This window comes from Arctopsyche grandis, chromosome 4 (genome assembly GCF_051622035.1).
Source record: "Arctopsyche grandis isolate Sample6627 chromosome 4, ASM5162203v2, whole genome shotgun sequence".
NCBI classification, from domain to species: Eukaryota; Metazoa; Arthropoda; class Insecta; order Trichoptera; family Hydropsychidae; genus Arctopsyche; species Arctopsyche grandis.
Window position 1 is genome coordinate 6,044,448 of NC_135358.1, and position 21,068 is coordinate 6,065,515.

Genomic DNA, 21,068 nt, shown 5'->3' on the forward strand with positions numbered 1-21,068 from the left:
AAGAAGGACTATGCCGGAGTATTTTCAAACGTTTCTATTACGATTATTTTTTTGCTCTGTGTAATTACTAGAATACCAAGAAAATTAAATTTCTCTTACAGAGTTGTGGTCATCCCACGTAATTTAAAAATGTTAAACAAGATTGAGTTAATTTTAATTATAAAAGTATCTATCGAATGAAGATATTATATTGAAAATACTTTAGGGATTGAAGCGGCGTCCTTTTCTAAAAGAAAATTCCTCACAAAATTGTCAAATCTTTGATAAATTTCCTCCTTATTCCTCATCAGCATGAACGCTTTTGATTTTAAATTCAAACTCAAGACATTTCAATTATAGGTGGAATGTTTTATCTACAATGCCAAAAATTACGTATATTCGTGTAAGCGATAGCTGAAATCAAAAGATCACTGGAATAGTAGCTGTCAAAATAGACATAAGATTTTTTGTGAAAATGATATATGAACTGTAAAACGCTTTTAAAAATATTTCATTTGTAGAAACTTTTAAAACTTTGTAACGTAAATAGGCCTAATGGGCTATCAAATAACCATTATATGTACATACATATAATATCTTTATCATAAGACTTTTTTACAAGCTTCTTATTAACTCCACTCTGTTAGTTCAGTAATATTCCTGCCCGTCAAAATTTTGTGATCAGAATTTGAACCACTTCCATTCTTCAGGTCACTTTGATAGCTTACATTGAAGTGTGCTAATATCTCCGACTTGAAGCAAGATGAGTTTAATCATCAACGAACTCATAAAATTTACATCAGAATCTTGTGTCAGTCGGAGCGTTGATAGCCAACATGACTTTCTACCACCCCTTTGTAAATCTTTTAAACATTGATAAACCTACTTTTTTCACTGTCATTAAATTTATAATATATATAGTACACAAGAAAGAGATTTCATACATTTAAACATATGTACCTTTGATGAAACATTGCATGTCGAGTGTAAGTCGCCAGACTAACAGTAACATACAAAGTACTATTCTTGAATTAATTATTGTCGTGTGAGAGGTATGAATATATCTTTAAGATTTTTTATTTAATAGTAAAAATGTTATATATCCAGCAGAATGGCTCGGTGGTTGCGTTTATGTTTAGCCCCGCGAGGTTACCGGGTTCGATTCCTTGCTTATATATAATGTACTAAAATTACTTTATTTTTCCTTTGTAAGGTCTCACCTTGAATTTGCCTCAATTATCTGGTCACCTTTTTATTTATCCCATATTAATTGTATTGAGAAAGTTCAACTTAAATTTATTAAATCCTTACGCTACCTTTTTCCTACCTATACCCATTCTACTGTTTCCGACATTTTAAAAATCCTTTCTTTTAACAATCTTTCTGTCAGGCGACGACATTCTGATGCTATATTCTTCTTTAAGCTCATAAATGGTTTCCTTGATTGTTCTGATTTACTGAATAAGGTTAATTTCAGAATCCCAGTTCGATACTCTAGACGCGTTGCACTCTTTTCACTTGATCCTTTCAATACTAATTCCCAAAAATATTTCTATCTGCAGCGCGTTTATCGTATGTTTAACGGAGAGCTGAATGAGGTTGATCTGTTTGGTATTTCCCTACATCAATTCAGGTCTAACATCAAGAGAATCTTGACCGATTGATTCATTTTTTCTCCTATTCTATTTTTCCAATATTTCCATTATTTTTATACTTTAGTTTAGTTATGTAATGTGCTATTTAATCATATTATAGCTTTCATTCTTTTCCTTTTCATTTGTTTATTTTGTATTTACCTTTTTCATTTGTTTTTTATATTTGTAAATTTCAATTTCTTATTATATTCTATCTTATAACCTTTTCCAAATATTTTAATACTATAGTTTAATTATGCAATGTACTACATATTTTGTCATGCCTTTATTCTTTACTTTTTAATTTGTTTTCCGTATATTTATCTTTTTCATTTTTGTAAAAATCTATTATTGGACTCGGATGTTACATATATTATTTATTTACTTTTTGTTTTTTTTTATACCTATCTCTGTACATCCTGTCTGTTGATTTTTCAATTAATAAAATAAAAATAAAATAAAAATAAATAAAAATAATACTGCTGGTCAGATTGGGATATTTTTGACTCCAAGTCAATCGTTTGTTTCCAGCGTTTGCCAATTTATCCGATTTCATCGTTGAAACGGTTCCTGGAACATCAAATTGGTTCCTCCAACATCAAACGGTTCCTTATTCCGAACATCCAAATCAGTTCCTTAAACATCAAACGGTTCCTTAAACATTAAACAATCATTTTACCCGCTATGTGACAAATATCTGAATTTGATTTATGTAGATACAATATGTAAAAATTTATTTACAAGTCTAAATCTATAGATGTCTCTATGGATTTGAACAATTGAAATAGGCGTTTAAACAATTAAAATCTGACATAGCGAGAGGGTGGTGAAAAGGGACAAAACGATCGGAAGAATGTAGATAAATACTAATAGACGTCACCGAGAACGATAATGGAGTATTTTCAAACGTATCTATTACGATTATTTTTCACTATCGTAATAGCAGATTTGATTTCCGCATATATTGATGACCAAACCGAGTAAAATGGCAAAGTTTTAAAATGATCAGATAAGAACCCAAATTTCATCAGATGAAAAAATCGAAAGTGAGCTAAGAAGAGGCTAGTAATAATTATGTACAACTCTAAATCCATAGATGTCTCTATGGATTAATTCATGGTTAAATTCGTAATCTTCATCCTATCGAAATACAGCTATTTATGTAATAAAAAAAATGCTACAATGTTTGTAATTAATTGTCTAGGAAGGCGCATTGGGATCTAAACAAATATATCAAATCACGGTAATTAATTAATTCAAAATATATTATATCGGTACCGCAAGTTCCAGTCCAACACAAAGTTCATAGTTTCAGTGGAAGGTAGCATGCACTGAGCTTACTAAATTTCCGGTACAAATATGTGTGTGTTTAGAAGGGCGTTTAAAGGTTAAATAAAAATCTATAGATAAATAAACACCGTAGGGGAAAAAATTGAGGCTCGGTGAATCTGCAGCGAATTTCATCCGGTATCATCAACGTGCCGAGCGTTCATTATACGTCTCGTCGAAAACGGATAAACACAGCACGTGCGCACGGGGGTGACATACGTGCCGAGCACGAGGAGCACTGGAACTGTTCCCCGTGTAATTGCATGGGGGTTCCCCAGGGGGTGGCTTCGACACCCACATATCCCCCTTCGATCCCCCTTCGATCCCCCTCGACGGCAGATTTTATTACATCGAGTGTGTTTTCGCTCTTTTTTTGCACTTTTCGGCTGAAAGTGTGCAAGCTCCTTCAGATGCAACCCCCTCGTGCCATCCTCGCGTTTCTCGTTGCAAGGATAAAATAACCCTTGGGACAAAGAAAGACGCGTGATAAGTAGAGAGTTTGTCATGTGTGATATATTATAGTACATAGTGTATACATACATATGTACATATACATACATTATTAACCAGAAGCATGGACTAGTCAGAATTTTAAATAGGTTGTTGAGCTCTTTTTCCTATTATACTGTACATTATCATTAGAATAATATAATACTATGATTATTAACAAAATTAAATTAAAATTGTAAGATAGAAAATGATTAGTAGATATCAGTAGCTATTAAAATAAATATAGGATGTATTGTGAACATAATTTAGTAATAATTAAAAGCATTTAAAAATCAAGCATGGACTAGTCGGACTAAGGATATAAGCATATTTCCATTTGGGCCTCTCTGTGATTTTTTTTCCTTATGTACTATTTTTACTATTTATGTACTATTTTTCTTTTGTTTTACAGTATTTTTTGCTTTTACCTTTTATTTCTTTTTAATGTATGAATTATGACTATTATTATTATGATTTTTATTTTTCTCTCTTGTTTTCTTATCAAGGCCATTGTGGCGCATTTGGTTTTTCCTGTAATGCCACAATGGTCCAAACTAATGTTTAAATAAATATTATACTCACTTTATATTCAATGTGTAACTAAGAATAGGATTTGAGGATTTGATTTTTTTCACCTTATCTTTTTTTTAATTATTTTTCTTTTGACTTTTTTCGTTTACTATTTTTTTATCATGTTTTTCTGCTTTTGCTTTTTTCTTTTTATTTTATGCATGCATGCTTGAAGATTGGAAGTGGTTCAGAATCAAATCAGATTAAGCTTAATTTATTGGACGACGATCTAGATTAGCTAGACTATAGTATTTACGTACCTATTAATTTGCATTTCTCATCTTAGCTTACAAATAAGTATGAATAGGGAATGCAAAAATGGTTTACCGATTTACCAATAAATAGCCGAAGTCGGTAATTACCGAAAATTATTTTATTGTAAATAAAGTACACTTACATGATTTACACAACTAACTTACACAATTTCACATTAAAATTTGATGTAAATGGCGTAATGTGGATTAGATAGTCTGGAATTTATTTATTAAATGTACAAACGTCTAAAGTTTTGAGTTGGATGAATAAGAGGTATGCAAAGCACCACTGGTGCATTCGTAAGAGTGACCACACTGATGCATGCTTAGCAGTGGCAACACAGACCAACCAAGTCGTAATAAATGCGATCAGATGGTTGTTTCAATTTTGATTTTTATTAATAATTACGCATGTATTTTTATGTGTTTGTATGACATTATTCATCTGATGTTTATTTTCTATTATTTACAGTTCAATCTAGGTGAACATTTTTTGAAAAAGTAACCACATACATATGGAGAGTTATTTTTTTCAATTACCGTTATAAACCGGTAATGGGAGAAATTATTTAATGTTTACCAGTAAATGAAATTTGACGGTAAATTGCAATCCCTAGATATGAATAATATGGTACATGGAACACTTACATATAACATACATATTGCAGTTTTTAATTTAAAACCACCAAATTTGATATACCTACAAACTACCTCATGATACTTTGACTAATACAACATTTTTGAAGAAGACTCTTTTTACAGCTTTCGTTCGTTTGAGCATGTTTGGTTGATTCAACTGATTTCTCATATACATATGTATGTACTTACATACATACATACGTATGTTTCTCAAATTAGCATTAAAATTATGAAAATATTTTCCCCATTTAATTTTTTGATTTTTAAATGCTTTTTATTATTAATAAATTATGTTCACAATTCATCTTATATATATTTGAATAGCTACTGATCTACTGATCATTTTATATTTTATAATTTTAATTAAATTTTGTTATTAATCATAGTATTATATTACTCTAATATGAATTTACAGCATAATAGGAAAAATAGCTCAAAAACCTATTTACAATTCTTATAAATGCCCATAATACATCTAATAAATAATATTAATTAAAGAATCTTTAAAGTCGATGACCTAAAGCAGATTGTGTTTAGGTAATCTGTGTTTATACCTGAAGGGTATAGACATTTTTTTATAATCACCGAGACTCTTCACAAGTGTGTTAGTATGGTTAGAATCTACTGGTTAGATTGTTAGTAATGTCTATAACTAACGGAATATTTTTTATGGCATGCAGATTTTTCAAGTTAGTATATATGGGTGTGTTATACATTATTTTTAGGGATTTATTTTGTATTATTTGGAGCTTGGAAAGGTTAGTATTCGAGGCGTTATTCCATACAGGTGAAGCAAATTTATTTTATGAATACTATTTACATACCCAATTGTAACTTAAACGAGGATGAAACACATGTATGTAAGTCCACTTTCATTAAAAATGGCTCAATTTATATCAGCTTATACTCCTTTTTCTCGACACACACATGAGTGAATTTAAATTTGAAATTTGTCATATTTACATTTTTATGGTGTATTTCGAGAATGTTGCATATTGTGAAGTGTTATTTAATAAGAAGGTGTGTCAAAGAGAGACACGTGCCTACCAAGCAGAGTCAAAGATTTGTTGATGGTGCCACGTTCTTCGCGTTCTTTGAAACATTTTTCATATAACTTTCGCTCTCGTATGATGATAAGCTTCTTTTATTATTTTCCACTCTCTCACGTAGTGTGTATGCATGTGCGTTCCATTTCGTTTTTTCTTTCGATCTATCCTGCAGAAGTGGAAAAATAAAACACAAGCGTCGTAGGTAGTCCTAATTTTGGTTGCTCGAAATTAATATCCATATTTATTCAGAATTTATCTTGAATATAATTATTGTAATGCTTTTGAAAAAATAACAAAATTGAATAAGCGGTTATGTGATATTATCCAAACATTAATTAATCATAATATGTACATTGTATTTAAAACTAAACTAAATCTGCTCAAACCTGTTTGCGTTATTGATACATTTATTATTATGTTTTGTTTGAGTGGAATTGAAAGTAATTCATTTAAACATTTAAAAACAGACGATGTCAATAAAATCGCTGAAAATAAATGTAAATAACTGATGTTAAAATATACTATTAAATTTTTATACTGGAAAGGCCTCACGGGTAAGCCCCAATGCGCCTACATTTCCAATCACAAACATCAATAAAAAAATTATAAAGTAATTTTGGCAAAGCATCATAAATAGGTTTATGGATAAATTTTGATAAATTTGCATTTTTGCAGCATTTTTTACTTTATCTATGTACGTAGTATCAATAGATGAAGTTTTGTGATAATTTTTATATAAATCGCTGAATTTCAAAATGCTGAAAAGCTCAAAACTTGTGAGACATCTATAGACAAATTTGTAGTATATTTTGAATGAGCGAATTCGAAATGCTATAATTTGGGGGGGGGGGGGGAATAAGACAGGGTTGCCGAGCTTTTGGAACCGTTGCAATGAAATCAGATAAATTGGCTAACTGATAGAAAACGATTAATTTTGGAGTCCCTATCCAATGTCTGGTCAGCAGCACAGCCAGAAATTGAACCAGTGACCACACAATAGAAAGAATTACACGCTAATCATTCATCTATGCTACAAATACATACTATAATAAATATGTTCAACTTTGTCCAGGTAATTTTGAAATGAATATGAATCGCTTAAAATAAATTTCCTCCCCACAAGTCATGAAAATTTTACATAATCGCACATTATATAACCACACTTTATAAACATCTGTAATATTTTGTGTATTAAACAAATATAAATCGAGAAAATTTGCCTACCTGCTTTGTTACTAAGAATTTATATTTCTTATTTCTATAAATATTGTATGAAAAACACGAAAGCACAAAGAGGAATGTACAAATTAAGACATGTTATATCACAGTATTATACGTACTCCTAATAATCCACAAACAAACGCACACGTTTAACTAATAGGATTACTCAATTTAATTGATAATTTAGCTTTTCCACCGTCTTGAACCTCATTAGAAATATAATACGTTTCTCATACCTTCTTTAATTCCTTTTAAGAAGTCTCCGTTCTTAATACGGAGTCAGCCGCAAGCTCCTTACGCGATAATAATGCCTTGAATGAAATGTATTATGTACACACATACATACATATTTTGTCGACGAACTTCATCATTCGAAAACACACATACTGAATAATACAAAAAAGGAAGAAGTCAGCTGATGAAAGCGTATTTTACATACGAAATAATTTCACATTCGTGCGGCGAAATGGGAAAAAAATTCACCCTTTTCAGGCCGAGCGGCCAGGGGGTCTCTCTGAGCAATAAATTACATTTGAATTTGTACCCATCAAAAAAGCGTTTTGACCTCCGGTCTTACACGCTCAACTAAAAAAAACAAACCGAACAATAATTGAAATATATATCGCGTCGTTAGTTCATTTTCGCACGCGGCAATTTTGAAATAAACCGAACGGAAATTAGCCTCAAAGTCAACACCATAAATTGTTTGAAAATTGTGAAAGGTCCACTTTGGACCCTCGCGCAGCCGATACGCGATCTCGTATTTTTACGATTATTGAATTAATTCATATGTTCGTTTGTGCTTGTGAAGATCCTCAAATAAGATCATGGGAGTGTGGTGTGCGTTAAACGACAAAACGTTTTCCTGCAGCGCCCACTGCAGCACATTAATTGAGTCCCTCGTTGTAGTTGATTGGTGGCACAAGATGGTGGCACAATGGTGGAGTCATCAGAGACGACGCAGGGAATTAAGCTTTGCGGAACTTCGGCCAATTAATCCATTTGAATATTCAGTGGATGAAACAATTCCCTATCCTTGCAAAGCTCTACGTTTGAGCATCGTTATGTAGACGGAGGCGCTGGAAATGGTTAGGGTTGCATATGACATACATATGTGTCTTATATACATTATGTATTTTATAACATGTGACTACGTATATGTAAGTCAATTAATTTTACCAACATATAAAATAACAGTCCAAAATTTTGCTAAGTGGATTGAATTACATATATGTAGTCACATGTTAAATAAACGGAAAAAGTCAACGGGTGAACATCGAGTATTCTTTATTTGAAATTGATTTACTTTAATCTTTTCATGGAAAAATTTAATACTATAATATTATATTGGATGATTCCAAAAATTCATACCCAATTTTCATAAAAGGCGGTATTTTTTTTCAACGGTAAGCTAGCGCAAACTTATGCAATCATCTAAAATTATATTATTTATTATTTTTTAACTCAGTTTCTAGTATTTTATTACGATTTTTTGTCAAAAAAAGGTGGTGGTGACGTTGTTTTGTGAGTCTCCGTAATTTGCAAGACTGTTTATATATATTTAAATACTCAAATGATCCCAAAATGCTGAAATACGTAACTAATTTGAACCATAGACATATTATCAGAATCTTTTTAATGTTTCAAACTATTATTACGCACTACTTACTGCTATATAGTACCTATATGTATAGTTATCTTAGAAATGTTCATATTTGAAACAATTTGAAAAAAAAAGATGGAAACAAGTGACTTTAATTCGAGTTTGATAGGAAATATGACGAGCACTAGGACATTGATGGATAAAAATCGGTACAGTAGCCGCATTTACTGTTAAATATAGCAATAATGATGTGTTAAAATAATAATAACTTGGCCTTGTGACTTATAATCAGCTCCCAGTTTGCGTCAAAGTAGAGGTAAAACTGTATAAAAACCAATATAAAGTTCCACAAATAAATAAAAATAGTGTTAAATCTAATATTTGTTGTATTTAATTGTAGGTGAAAAGAAATAACTTTGTACGGGTTGGTATTAGATATGTCAAATGTAATGATCATGTGTGATGTTTAAGTAAGCTTTGATTGCATTTTTTAATATAATGAGGTGATCCAATTTCATATATCTCATAAATAATATGAAAATTGCAAAAGTGTTGGTATTATCGTCAGTTTTTCATCTGCGAAACTTTGACGTGTTTATTTCCGCCCACGTCATAATATTCGCAAATTCAGAAAAGTATCCCTACGTAGAGCCATCAAATTTTCATAAAAAGCACATTAATGTGAATAATAGATATACTATCAAGATTTTTTTTCTTCTTTGTAAATTCTTCGCCGATGGAGTGGTCTTCTATTAAAACTTCTTTAATAATTCATTATTTTTTCTATCGACATTAAGTAATGAAAATTGAAAGGTGGCGTTTATTTTTTTATTATTTTTTTTTGCGCGCGCTTTTCATTTTCATCGCACGTCAATAATTTTTTGGACAATCTCAACGTTCGTTAAAAATTTAATTTACGTATAAATTTGGTGCAAAAATAATGTTTCATGTCTTCGTTTTTAAATTGTCAATTTTACAATATTGAAACTGAACGGAATATAATGAATTTTTTTCGAAGCTAATTGCGTTTAAATGTCGTCGATGAAAATACGCACTTGTGTGTTCCATTTTAAGCGAAACAACAAGAAAATTGAACAATTTATCACAATATTTGCGTATGATATTACAGCATCATATTTGTAGAGCGATATTAACCGACTCCATTCATATGAAATCGCAAGCTTCCAAAATATGTTTTATTTTAAAATATTAATATTTTATAGGCAACGGATCTAACAGTAATTTTAATGTACATATATGCTTACATATGTAGATATTATATGTACATATAATTCAATCGGTTCAAATAGATTAAACTATATTTTGCATTAAATTTTTTACAAACCTCCTTTATGTTTCACTTACTATTACAATTATTAATGTTTCCAGTAATAACAAATATTTCTGTAAAAGTTTCATATTCAACATTTTGAAGTGTCAACTTTTGTGGCGAAGAGAAGAGAGAAAGTCTAGACCGGATGTGAAATGAAATATTTCTAGATACAAACAAACAATGGTACACGTTACGTGTTTTTTTTTAATATATGCCATCGTGATCCTTGGCAAAGTTCACCTTGCGGAGTGTTTCCGGTGATATTTATCTTTGTATTGACATACATACATATGTAGGTTTGACAGTGATTAATAACGGTGATTCCCAAATTTGAAGAAATGTAGGAGAAAATTGTCAAAATAATAAAATCGTATGAATTTACAACGACACGAAGGTACGCCCATCACAGTTAAAAGTCACGAGCATGTCTGATGCCGCACATTTCATTGTGTTCTCACCATGAGCTTAATGAGTGAGTCACATTGAAATTGCCTATCAGTTGATTTGGAAAATTTGATTGCTTCCCCTTGGCTTTTGACGTTTCAATGTGCATTCATATTCGTCTGTTATTTTCTTGGATCACACAGAGAGGGGGGCGGAATGAGGAGTGTTTCAGAATGGGAGGGGAACGTCTAAAGCAGTTGCTTATTGCAGCTATAAAACGACAAAGTCGTGATGGGTGAGGAGCATCTCAGAGGGGGAGGGGAGGTGTGAATATTTGATCTGATCACGTATCATAAATCTACACGTTGAATAAAATCTCTATTTTTCTACATTTACAACACAAAAGTTAACACTTCTATCGTGCTTCGTCTTTCATACACTCATTTTTTCTAAATGTGTTATGTTAAAAAAAAAATTATGAAACTAATTTTAAAATAAAGTAAAAAAAAATGTATTAATTATTTTTTGAATGTTTTTCATAAATAATTAGTTGTTTAATATCAGCTAGCTCATTAAAACAAGTTGTAAGCCATAAAATTGGAACCGAATCAATTTTCCTACAAATCGATCCTTTTCGAAGCCACATAACATCCCCAAAATACATCACGCCCAGTGCGTCGCGTAGCCTTAACCATCACCCGCACTTTATGATCCACAGTTTGAGCATCGCCGGCACGTCTTCACAAAATTTTAGCAATGCACACATACACATTCGCATACATAATATTGTGTAGGCTTGGTGTGCGCGTGCGCGTACGTACACGTCTGGAACAATTTCCGCTGGCAACGTTCGCGAACAACACGCCGCGAGCGCACGGAAGCGCACTATACATCATTTAGCTCGACTTCATATTTCAGCCCAGGAATATTTGATCACGAAACATGCACACTGACACATATTATATACGCAAGTACTTACGATCCACGCATTATATATTATTCAAGTCGAAAATTGCCAAAACATACCATACCAGTGATAGGCCTGATAGGATGAAATAAAATTTATATTCATATTAACAAACAACTTATCAAAACCTTTATAAAAATGTTTCACTAATATATAAAACATACAAATGTACGAAAATAGTATATGTACAATTAGCTCATGAGCAGATAAATTATTAAATTAAAACCGAATTTAAAATCCATGATAAGATCAAGAGCTACGCGTTCGAATTTTAAGTAGGAAGCTCACGGTTTTGAGACCTACTTAGGGCAAAAAAATAAGATTTTATCTCATTTTATTTTTTTTATTTTATTTGCATATTTTTGCCACGGTGACATAACAGCATACTCTAACACGTCACTGTGACCAGACATATAAGCACAATACAAATACGATATACATATAAGAATTAGTGAGACATCTATGTATAAATAATAAATTGATAATAAATTTTTGAAATCATATTTGTATAGTGGTGACATAATGGGTAGGATGGTTTTTGCCAATTTTATGGAGGAACCGTTTCATCAATGAAATCATATAAATTGGCTAACTCTGGTAGGAAACGATCGACTTAAAGTAACAAATATCCAAGTCTGACCAGCAGCATTTAAGATTATGTGCTGACGGGATTGAACCCGGTGACCTCTCGGTGCTTAATATCAACGCAACCACCGAGCCACGCTGCTGGCTTTTATGTATCTAATGGTTTTACCACAAACAAATAAATAAACAGACAGAATTTGGCTATTATAAATATACATACATAAGTATACATATGTATACAATATAGGTATATAATAATATAGTTATGTATATATTATATATACCTTACTATTGTCATTGCTCGCGTTGTACCCAATATGTGGTCCTTTGGCCGGATTAGAGATATAGTCGGGATCTCTCAAACCTTTTTACCACCCCTATGCAACTCACAGGTTTTTGTAACAGTTATAACAATTACTTTTTTCACTCCCATCTCATATAAACATATTCTAAATAATGAAAACCCTATCTATATACATATTTATGTACGTATGTACATACATAAATGTTATACATTCATTTATATAGTCTTTGGTTTTAATATTTGTGAGAATTTCATTCCGTATAATAAACATAAATTACTTCCCAGATATGGTGGTCGCCGTTTCACGGCCACACTCCTAAATAAATATAAAACATTTTAATTAATTACATGTTTGTATATGAAATGTGAAAATGAAAGCCAACGTTTTGTTTGTTAAATTTTTGACCTGTAAAATTTCTGGCATTTAGGCAAGAGCTGTGATAAAATATATACAAATATATTACAAGTGGTTTTCTTGTACATGCTTCCTTTGCTCTGGAGCCTAGCCAAATATGCCTACTTTTAAACTAAAGTATCCACAAAAGCGCCATCATTCCTCGGTGGGCATAAAAATACGAACCCATTAAAAATATTGTACTTTAATTTCTTTATATCAATATATGTAATTATTTAAAAAAAATCATTTCATTAAGGAGACATGAGCAAATAAAAATCATTTTTTTAAATACGTATGTAGGTATCAAATTTGTAAATGAAATCTACTGTTATAGTATTTGACCTCACAAGTGTGAACACTCGCATAAAAACGCCTACAAAGAGTATTCACTTCACAAACCACATACAAATTTCCCCCGACGAATCATACACTGCAATGTGCCAACGTGTAAAGATCACGTTTGCGATCAATAACTTTTGATTCGACCGAAGCATGGGATTTTTAAGGCTGCCATGGTACCCCAGCTCTCCCCTTACCCCTCACCCCTTTTCCATAAATCATTTAGGCGTGTGCGCCCGCTGCCGCATATTTGATGGGGTAGAAGGGCTTCCTTCGCGTGTTTTATGTCCCTTTTTAAATTGCAATATGAATGCGTTAACACACGATGACCAGCCGCATGGTGGGCTAACCCTTATGAATATGCATGTGTGTATATATTTTATTTTTTCGACAGGCAATATCGGCCCGTGATAAATTATTATCGCCAACGGGAATAATCAATTTAGACGCTGGAAACCCGGCCTTTACAGTCAAACTTGTGCAAAAAAGAGATTTTTTCCCAATCGGACCAAAAAGTCTCATATCGCTATCAACGCTGCGATACCGAAGCCTCCTCCGGTCGACAGGTTAATTTATAGCGTTAAACTTGCGGCTAACTTTCGCGAGCGTTTATACCGTTATCGCCCGGTATATATCTGCTCGTAGCTCGCAATAAAATCTGTGGAAGATGGGTTTTTAAGCGCGGTGCGATATCCTTTCCGTTTCCGCTTTTTTGTGCCTTTTTTGGTAGTGGGAGATAATGGCGCCTTATCTGGGCGAGTGCGACACAACCTGGTCTCTCGGCTCGTTACTGGCCAAGACAAATATCCGCCTCTCGTTCTCCTTTTGGTCCATCCCTGAAATCAGGTCAGCGCTTCCAGTTTTCTTATCGTGCAACCAGTCTTTGGACATAATATGTGGCCCAATCTGAGAGAATGGGACGTGGCCTGGGAGGATATTATCCTACGGCAAAACTACCGCTAGGTACTTAGCCTGCGCTTGCAGAACACTTCAATTTTGCATAATACAAACGCCAAAACCGGCTGCCGTAAAAATGATTTAAATAACACACCTCCTGCTGTCCGAATTCTCTGTATAAAATGGTTGTTTAAAAATGAATCGAAATTTTACACTGCATATGGTCAAAATGTGTAAAATGAAACATGCGAAAGAACGTATGAAAGGTAATCTAATGAGAGACATTTTAGGTAAAAATCAAGGCTATAGGTCGGAGTCGGAGAGTGACTGACTGACTTTACAATCAGTATTGTTACTTCGAGTAGATCATTCATAGAAAGCCATTTATTTTAACAATTTAATAATCAAAAAAAGAAAAATGGGGGTGTCTTGCAGCGAACCTAGCCACGTGCCTAGTCTGCTGCACTTTTGAGCCAACCTGTATATAACAATGACATTTTTCCATGGTCTTTCCATGCTGTTTTTTTTAATCTTCTAAATTCCCTGAATAAGTTTTCATAACAAATGTTATCAATAAAAAGTTATAAAAAACAACTTGAAAATATACAATAAGATTACTTCAAAAAATTACATAAAACGGATAGAATTTGTGGATGAAATGTAATAGTTTGATAGGTTTGAAGATAATATTTGCTATAAAATATACAAGTTAAATGTACGTTTGTACGAGTATTTTGACAGTGAAAATATTTCAGACAATAAGCGCCAAGGTAAATAAACAAACCATATATAATAATTACTCCCACGATAATTTATTTGAGAAACGCTTTTTAATCTAATTGTAATATTTGAAAAACGTACGTTAATGTTAGTGTATACACACATAAATATCTTATTTTTCACGTAATACATATGTACATAATATAAACGTAGGCAAAAATTCCCTTTTAGAAATACCCAACTCATTTTTCCGAAATAAAGATTGACGTTATTATGTATTCCTTATTATAATTTATGTACATATTATATTTTAAAATAAATATGTACGTACACATATCCTTGAAGTATATCATTGATTGTAAAGGTAATTTCATTTTTTATATAATAAGTAATCCTCGTAGCCTTTGATTAGAATTTTCTTTCATATATTAGAGAGTCTATCTATATATTACAATCTATATATTACGAGTTTCTAAATTAACTTGCTTTTGAGATATTCCAATATATCGAAAATGAGTACTCGCGGGATACGCTCGCAAAATCAGATTCGTACTGTTAATCAATTCTATGGGTATTATCATGGGAGATTTGGATACGCCGACCAATCTATTATAGACATATTACATTACCAGTAAGGTGATTATTAGCCAACGGTCTATAAAATTGTTAATTAATGACAGCAATAACAAACAAAAGTACCAAAAAGATTATTCGCATATGAACATACATATAATATTTATTTTATTTTAACTGTATGTATTTATTTGGTCACAGTTCGATTCCCACTAATAGCTGTTGGGCAGATCTTGGTTTTTGACTCCAGGTGAATCGTTTTCTATCAGAATTTTTCAATTTTTACAAGGCTATTATTAGTTTGCATTTTCTGATTTTCTTGTAAATTTCAAGTTATTCAGCGCCTTGAGGTAAGTCAATTTTTATAATAAACATTCTGCAAAAATTTCTCCATAGATGATGTTTGTATGAACTTGCATCGTATAAAACGTTTGTATTATTGTATTGTACGTATCTGTATTAGTACACTCGTCTCTTTGGAGCGATCTGTGAAGGTAAGTGTACATGTTCGATTGAAATAAAAAAATATATATCATGAACTATTCTTGTATATTTTTAAACCATTCTTGTATGTAATATTGTTAAAGTATGTATCTAGAAGTTATTCATAGCTTATCTCCAACGGTACTTTATATATTTTTAAATAATTTAAAAATTCAATAGCTCGATATATCTGTATGTGCGTATATTCCATGGTGGCGTTTACAAACAAGTATCTCAATCTTCGTACGCGTTTGAGATTCGCGAAGAGCTACGTCTGGACAGTGTTACTACATGGATGTGAAACGTGGACTCTGAAGACCAGGATGATCAGCCGCATCGAAGCTTTTGAGATGTGGGTCTACAGACGTATTCTGAAGATCACTTGGACCAAATATATCTCTCTCTATCATGTCCTCGGCATGATTGGGAGAGGCAGAGAACTTGTTTCTGTCATCAAGCGAAGAAAGATGAAGTACCTCAGACACATGAAACGGGGTCCAAAATACGAATTTCTCCGTTTGATAACCATGGGGAAAATAGAAGGAAAAAATGGACTGCCAGGAAAAAGTTATCTTGGCTTCGAAACATGCGCATGTGGACCGATTTGAGCGCCGAAGAGTTGTTCCGAGCCGTTGAAAACCGATACGGATATTTTCAAATAATCGACGAGGTGGTCGCCAACGTCTGGATGCGGACGTTGTTATTGTTATTCCATATTATAATATCCTAAAAAGTATCGCATTCATCAATGACTAATAATTTTGTATGTCTGCAAGTATGAGACTAAAGCAGCTGCGAAATGTTCTCAAAACTTAAACGCAAATGGTTTGCTTAATAATTCAAGAAAGATCCGAAAAAATACAATATTATTTTTCTTTTCGGCTGGCGACATGAAAAAAATGTGAGTTTTCCCATGTTGCAAAAAAATAAAACAGCGACGTTTTCCCTTTGTCGCGGAAGATGTTCAATAAGAAAATTGTGTACATTACGGTCTCGCCTCATCCGGAATTTTCACAAAAGTACACAACTATACGTTTGCCGATACGACGAGCTTTTATTGAGTGAACTGCCTTAATTCAATAATCCAACAGCATCTACAATGTGAACGAGGCTTTCTTTTGTTTCACCGAACTTTTCCCTTTCCCCCTGCTTTCTTTTTTTTCACATCGTGAGACCGATTCTCGTATATTTTTTTCTTTCATCTCCGCTCGCGCACACTCGGTCTCCCTAAAGCTGTCGCAGTTAAGCTTTCTTTCCGTTAGCGCTTTGAGCTTTTAAAGAAAAGTCACATAGCTCACGATCGTTACAAATTTAGAACAATTGAAGTAAAACAACGCAGAACGTACGCTTGGAACCTATTATATGTAGATGAACATATACAAAAGTCTAGTTCATGAGATGTGTATGCGTCATACTCGGTCACTGAGGCAAACTATCTTGTTTTAATTGCATTTGTACAACATAGGGTAAATGCTAATATAGACCAACGTCATAGTTTGACAAACACACAACGGACTAATTCACAACTATTCAATTTAACCCTCCCTCACCGAAGTGGGGTATGCAAGTGCCACAATTTTTACGTTTTTCGTAATAACTATGTGGTTTTCAACGCTATACACCCTATATTTCTTGTATTCCTAGAATGAACTACAAGAACTTTATTTTAATAGATTTTGTATGATTTAAAAAAGGGGTACATCGTAAAAAATACATTTATAAATTTCTACGTTCCAAAGTACGATTTTAAGGCGGTAGCGATAAGTCATGTTTTTGACTGTTCACTTGCATATTCTTGTTGATCGACGAATCAATGCGAGAGAAAGATACAGCTATATTTTCTTGAGCTACTGTTTTCTTCGCTTTTGGCGCGTGGCTGTTGAGTCATGCAGTCGCCTGTTGGCCTTACTTATGTGGGTTTAAATAGTCAAAAACATGCTAGTGCACTAAAACTTTTTATGTTGATGTATAAAATGATTAATAAGATATATATTGAACCCATTTGTATTGATAAAAGCTGTATTTTGATTAAAAAATACTGGGGTCTTACTCGACCCCGGTTCGGGACACTTGTTTGATCTCGACGATCCGTCCTTCAAAGGTTAAATATCCCTACATGTGAATTTATGTATGTGGAAGATTTTAATAGCGTAAGCATCCACATAATGTATCCAAACACAATTATTAAATTTATTGATTTTGTCTAGTTTTTAAAATAACAATTCAAAATGCAATATAATTTTATATATTTATATGTATGTACGTACATATTTTAAGACGATGTCCTTTGCATATCCAATAAGAAAAAGTATTTTAACTACCCAAATTTCCAAATAGTTGGGTTCAAAGTTGTATTTACATAAGATTTATATATGTAAATATGTTACGATGTATCTGAACTGTTGGGGATTGCTCAGGCGGGTGTAAAAAATCCATAGAATGCTGTTAATGGCCACTTCTTTTATCTTTTGTATGTTACTTATTATTTTTATCTTTCTATATTTACCATTATGATTCATATTGTTATGATGCAATGACATCTAGAATTTTATTATATTGATGCTATTATTCTTATGTAATACTTACTTGCTTATGTATTAAAATGGGTTTTATCTGTAATAAGTAAATAAATTAATAAAATTTATATTTAATTCATTAAAAATTCATTTTGTTATTAATATTATTGCTGTTTGTAATAAACACATATATACTTGCATGTGTATGTACGTATGTTTCTTGACAACAATAAGACCAAAGTGATTCAGCGTAAATGAACAAACACGTAATTGTATAAGATTCGCAGAGATCAAATAACAATGTTTCAAAATTGATATTGTTGTTAAACTCGAAATTAATATTATATTCGAACCGGCAATATTTGCTTTGTCAAAGTTTCGGGTGAACATCTGTTCGGATCCGAGAAAATGTACTTCTCACATCTAGATAACGCCGAAAATCGCTACAAAATTTTCACCCTTACGCTTTCGCCCCAGCCCATTTCGATCCCCCCACCACCCCATTCTGATACGAAAAAGTTATGTCCTTCAAAAATACTTTGCCTCAAATAAAAGGTATCCTCCTAAGTGATAAGCATCGTAGAATAACAGGGGATTCTGCAAAGAATTCGGAACACTCGGCGAACGGGGCGATGCTATGGTGAAAGAGGTTAAGGGGTATGTGGGTGGTGTGGGGGAGGGATGAGAAGAAGGAAAACCATTTTTTGATGAGTTGGAAAAGTACTGGAGAGGACATGGAAGGACGCCATGGTGAAAGCTTGCTCCGATAGGGGGTTTGGCCGGCTCTTTTCGATAGCTATAAATAGAAATATTTTTTGGGTTTCATCCTCGATATTTAACGATTACATTCAAGGAAATATATTGGATGGGTTGAGAGAACAAATCTCATTTGATCTTTTCCTAAAAAAACGAGAACGGAAAATAAACGTTCAACGATACTTTATTTCATGCTCCAAAAAATAACACATCACAGGCATTCTTGTACTTGATCCTTTTTTCAAAATGTAAAACCACCTAAATTTTTTCTACGTCTTTCATGTCCATATGAAATATAAGCAATAACATATTTCATTGTGATTCATTTAATAAACCCATAAAATAATCTATCAAAATCTTTCCCAAATCGTATATTAGATACGTAGAAGCTTTAATAATGCGTATATGCATTTGACAAGTCATATCTATGTACATGTATGTACATACATATGTACATACTCAAATGCTGCTTAACTCGAATGACCTCATCCCCAACATCTTTCACTCACTGGAGTAGCAATTGAGGATATCCTTTGCCCGGTCAAACTCTTCGCAAGCTGCTCGTGTAAGTTCCTTCTAACACTTCAGCCTTTTCATCTTTTCGATAACGTATGTATGTACATATGTACATATGTATATATGTATGTATATAGCTCGGTTGGTTAGCCTTGTACGATCCATACTACCAAGTTTCTATTTAATTATGTTGGAACACAGTTTGAAAATCACTGGACCTGTCTTCTTTTTATCGAAGACGTCTTTCCAAATGATACGTTGTTTAAGTAACCGACTGACTTAAGTTTTCTTTAGACAAGTTTTTCTCTATAAATAAAAGAGAAAAAAAGTTTAAAGAAAAACCTCGCAACTCTTCTACTAACGTCAACACTAACTTTGGCATTGACATAATCAATTTACGACAGAACCATAATCTGATTGGCGTTAATTTAAAGTTTCTAAAACTATTCCGAGCAAAGCTGATTTATTGTGTTGATATACAAATGGATTTTAATATCCAGAGTGCTCCAACAATTCAGGTGATTCTGCGAAGACTAATTTCTCCTAATTGCCCAAAGCTCCTTCCTTACACGCGATAATCCTCGCATCCGAATGCGAAATTATCATCCTCACACAATACACATTAAGAATTAATATACAGAGAACACGAACAATGAAAGTATTAACTTACCTAATTCTAAAAGAAGGACCATTATCACCAAAATCCACCCTGAAGATATCGAATATCGCACACTTCTATTGATGAGACACATGTTGATTGTTTATACCCGATACCGTGGCGACGTCAAAGATTACACTAGAACATCGGAATCATTAAGCCAATTAGGATGACAGATGACCTATTAAGTGACGCAGACGTCACAGGATAATCCGACGTGTCAGATGCAAACTTAAACTTCATGACATTTCACGAGGTCGAATTAGTTACGTATCGTTACACTTAAGAGCACTGTAGAAAATTCACTCGCCGCGACACCGCGATTTTGGTTAATTTTTTCGCTTGAACATTTCTGATTTTTGCAAAACTTTTCAATGTACAAAGATGGAGTATATGTTGAAGTATTTTTGAGTATTTTTAAAGTTACGTATTTTGCGGGGGGTTGACGTGAAAACACAAAGGGATGCGCGTTGTTGTGGGCGTGCCTCGTTCGCGGATCGAGTACAACCGCCCCATACAGAGGACGCAAAGCGACTGTCCTACGGAAGATTTGCTCTGAGAAATAGACACAGCTTCCAAAAATTAGTACATGCGCAATGAACTTATGGATGTACATGTTTAATATACATGCATACATATACGAATATGTATGCATGTGTTATGACAATATACACGTAATGGGACTGCGTGTAATGTTATACGTTGTGAAATGCGTAAGAAGTAAACGAATGTTGTAAAATTTAACGCGCGAAATTAAGACGCTTTTAACGAGCGATTCAGCGTATTCATGCAATACATTTATTTTATATGTACATCCTTATCTTATTTATGATTGTATAATTAAAACGTACATATTAAAAAAAACATCATAAT

General features: G+C 32.8%; 1 protein-coding gene across 1 annotated transcript in view; it reads right to left on the reverse strand.

Moving 5' to 3' along the window:
* Positions 1-20,734, reverse strand: part of LOC143910731 (uncharacterized) — a 65,212-nt gene extending 44,478 nt beyond the window's left edge. The window contains exon 1 of the mRNA XM_077429329.1: positions 20,208-20,734. Coding sequence (XP_077285455.1) covers positions 20,208-20,289 — 82 coding nt within the window. The 5' untranslated portion in view covers positions 20,290-20,734. The remainder of the gene's footprint in view (positions 1-20,207) is intronic.
* Between the last annotated feature and the right edge of the window lie 334 nt (positions 20,735-21,068).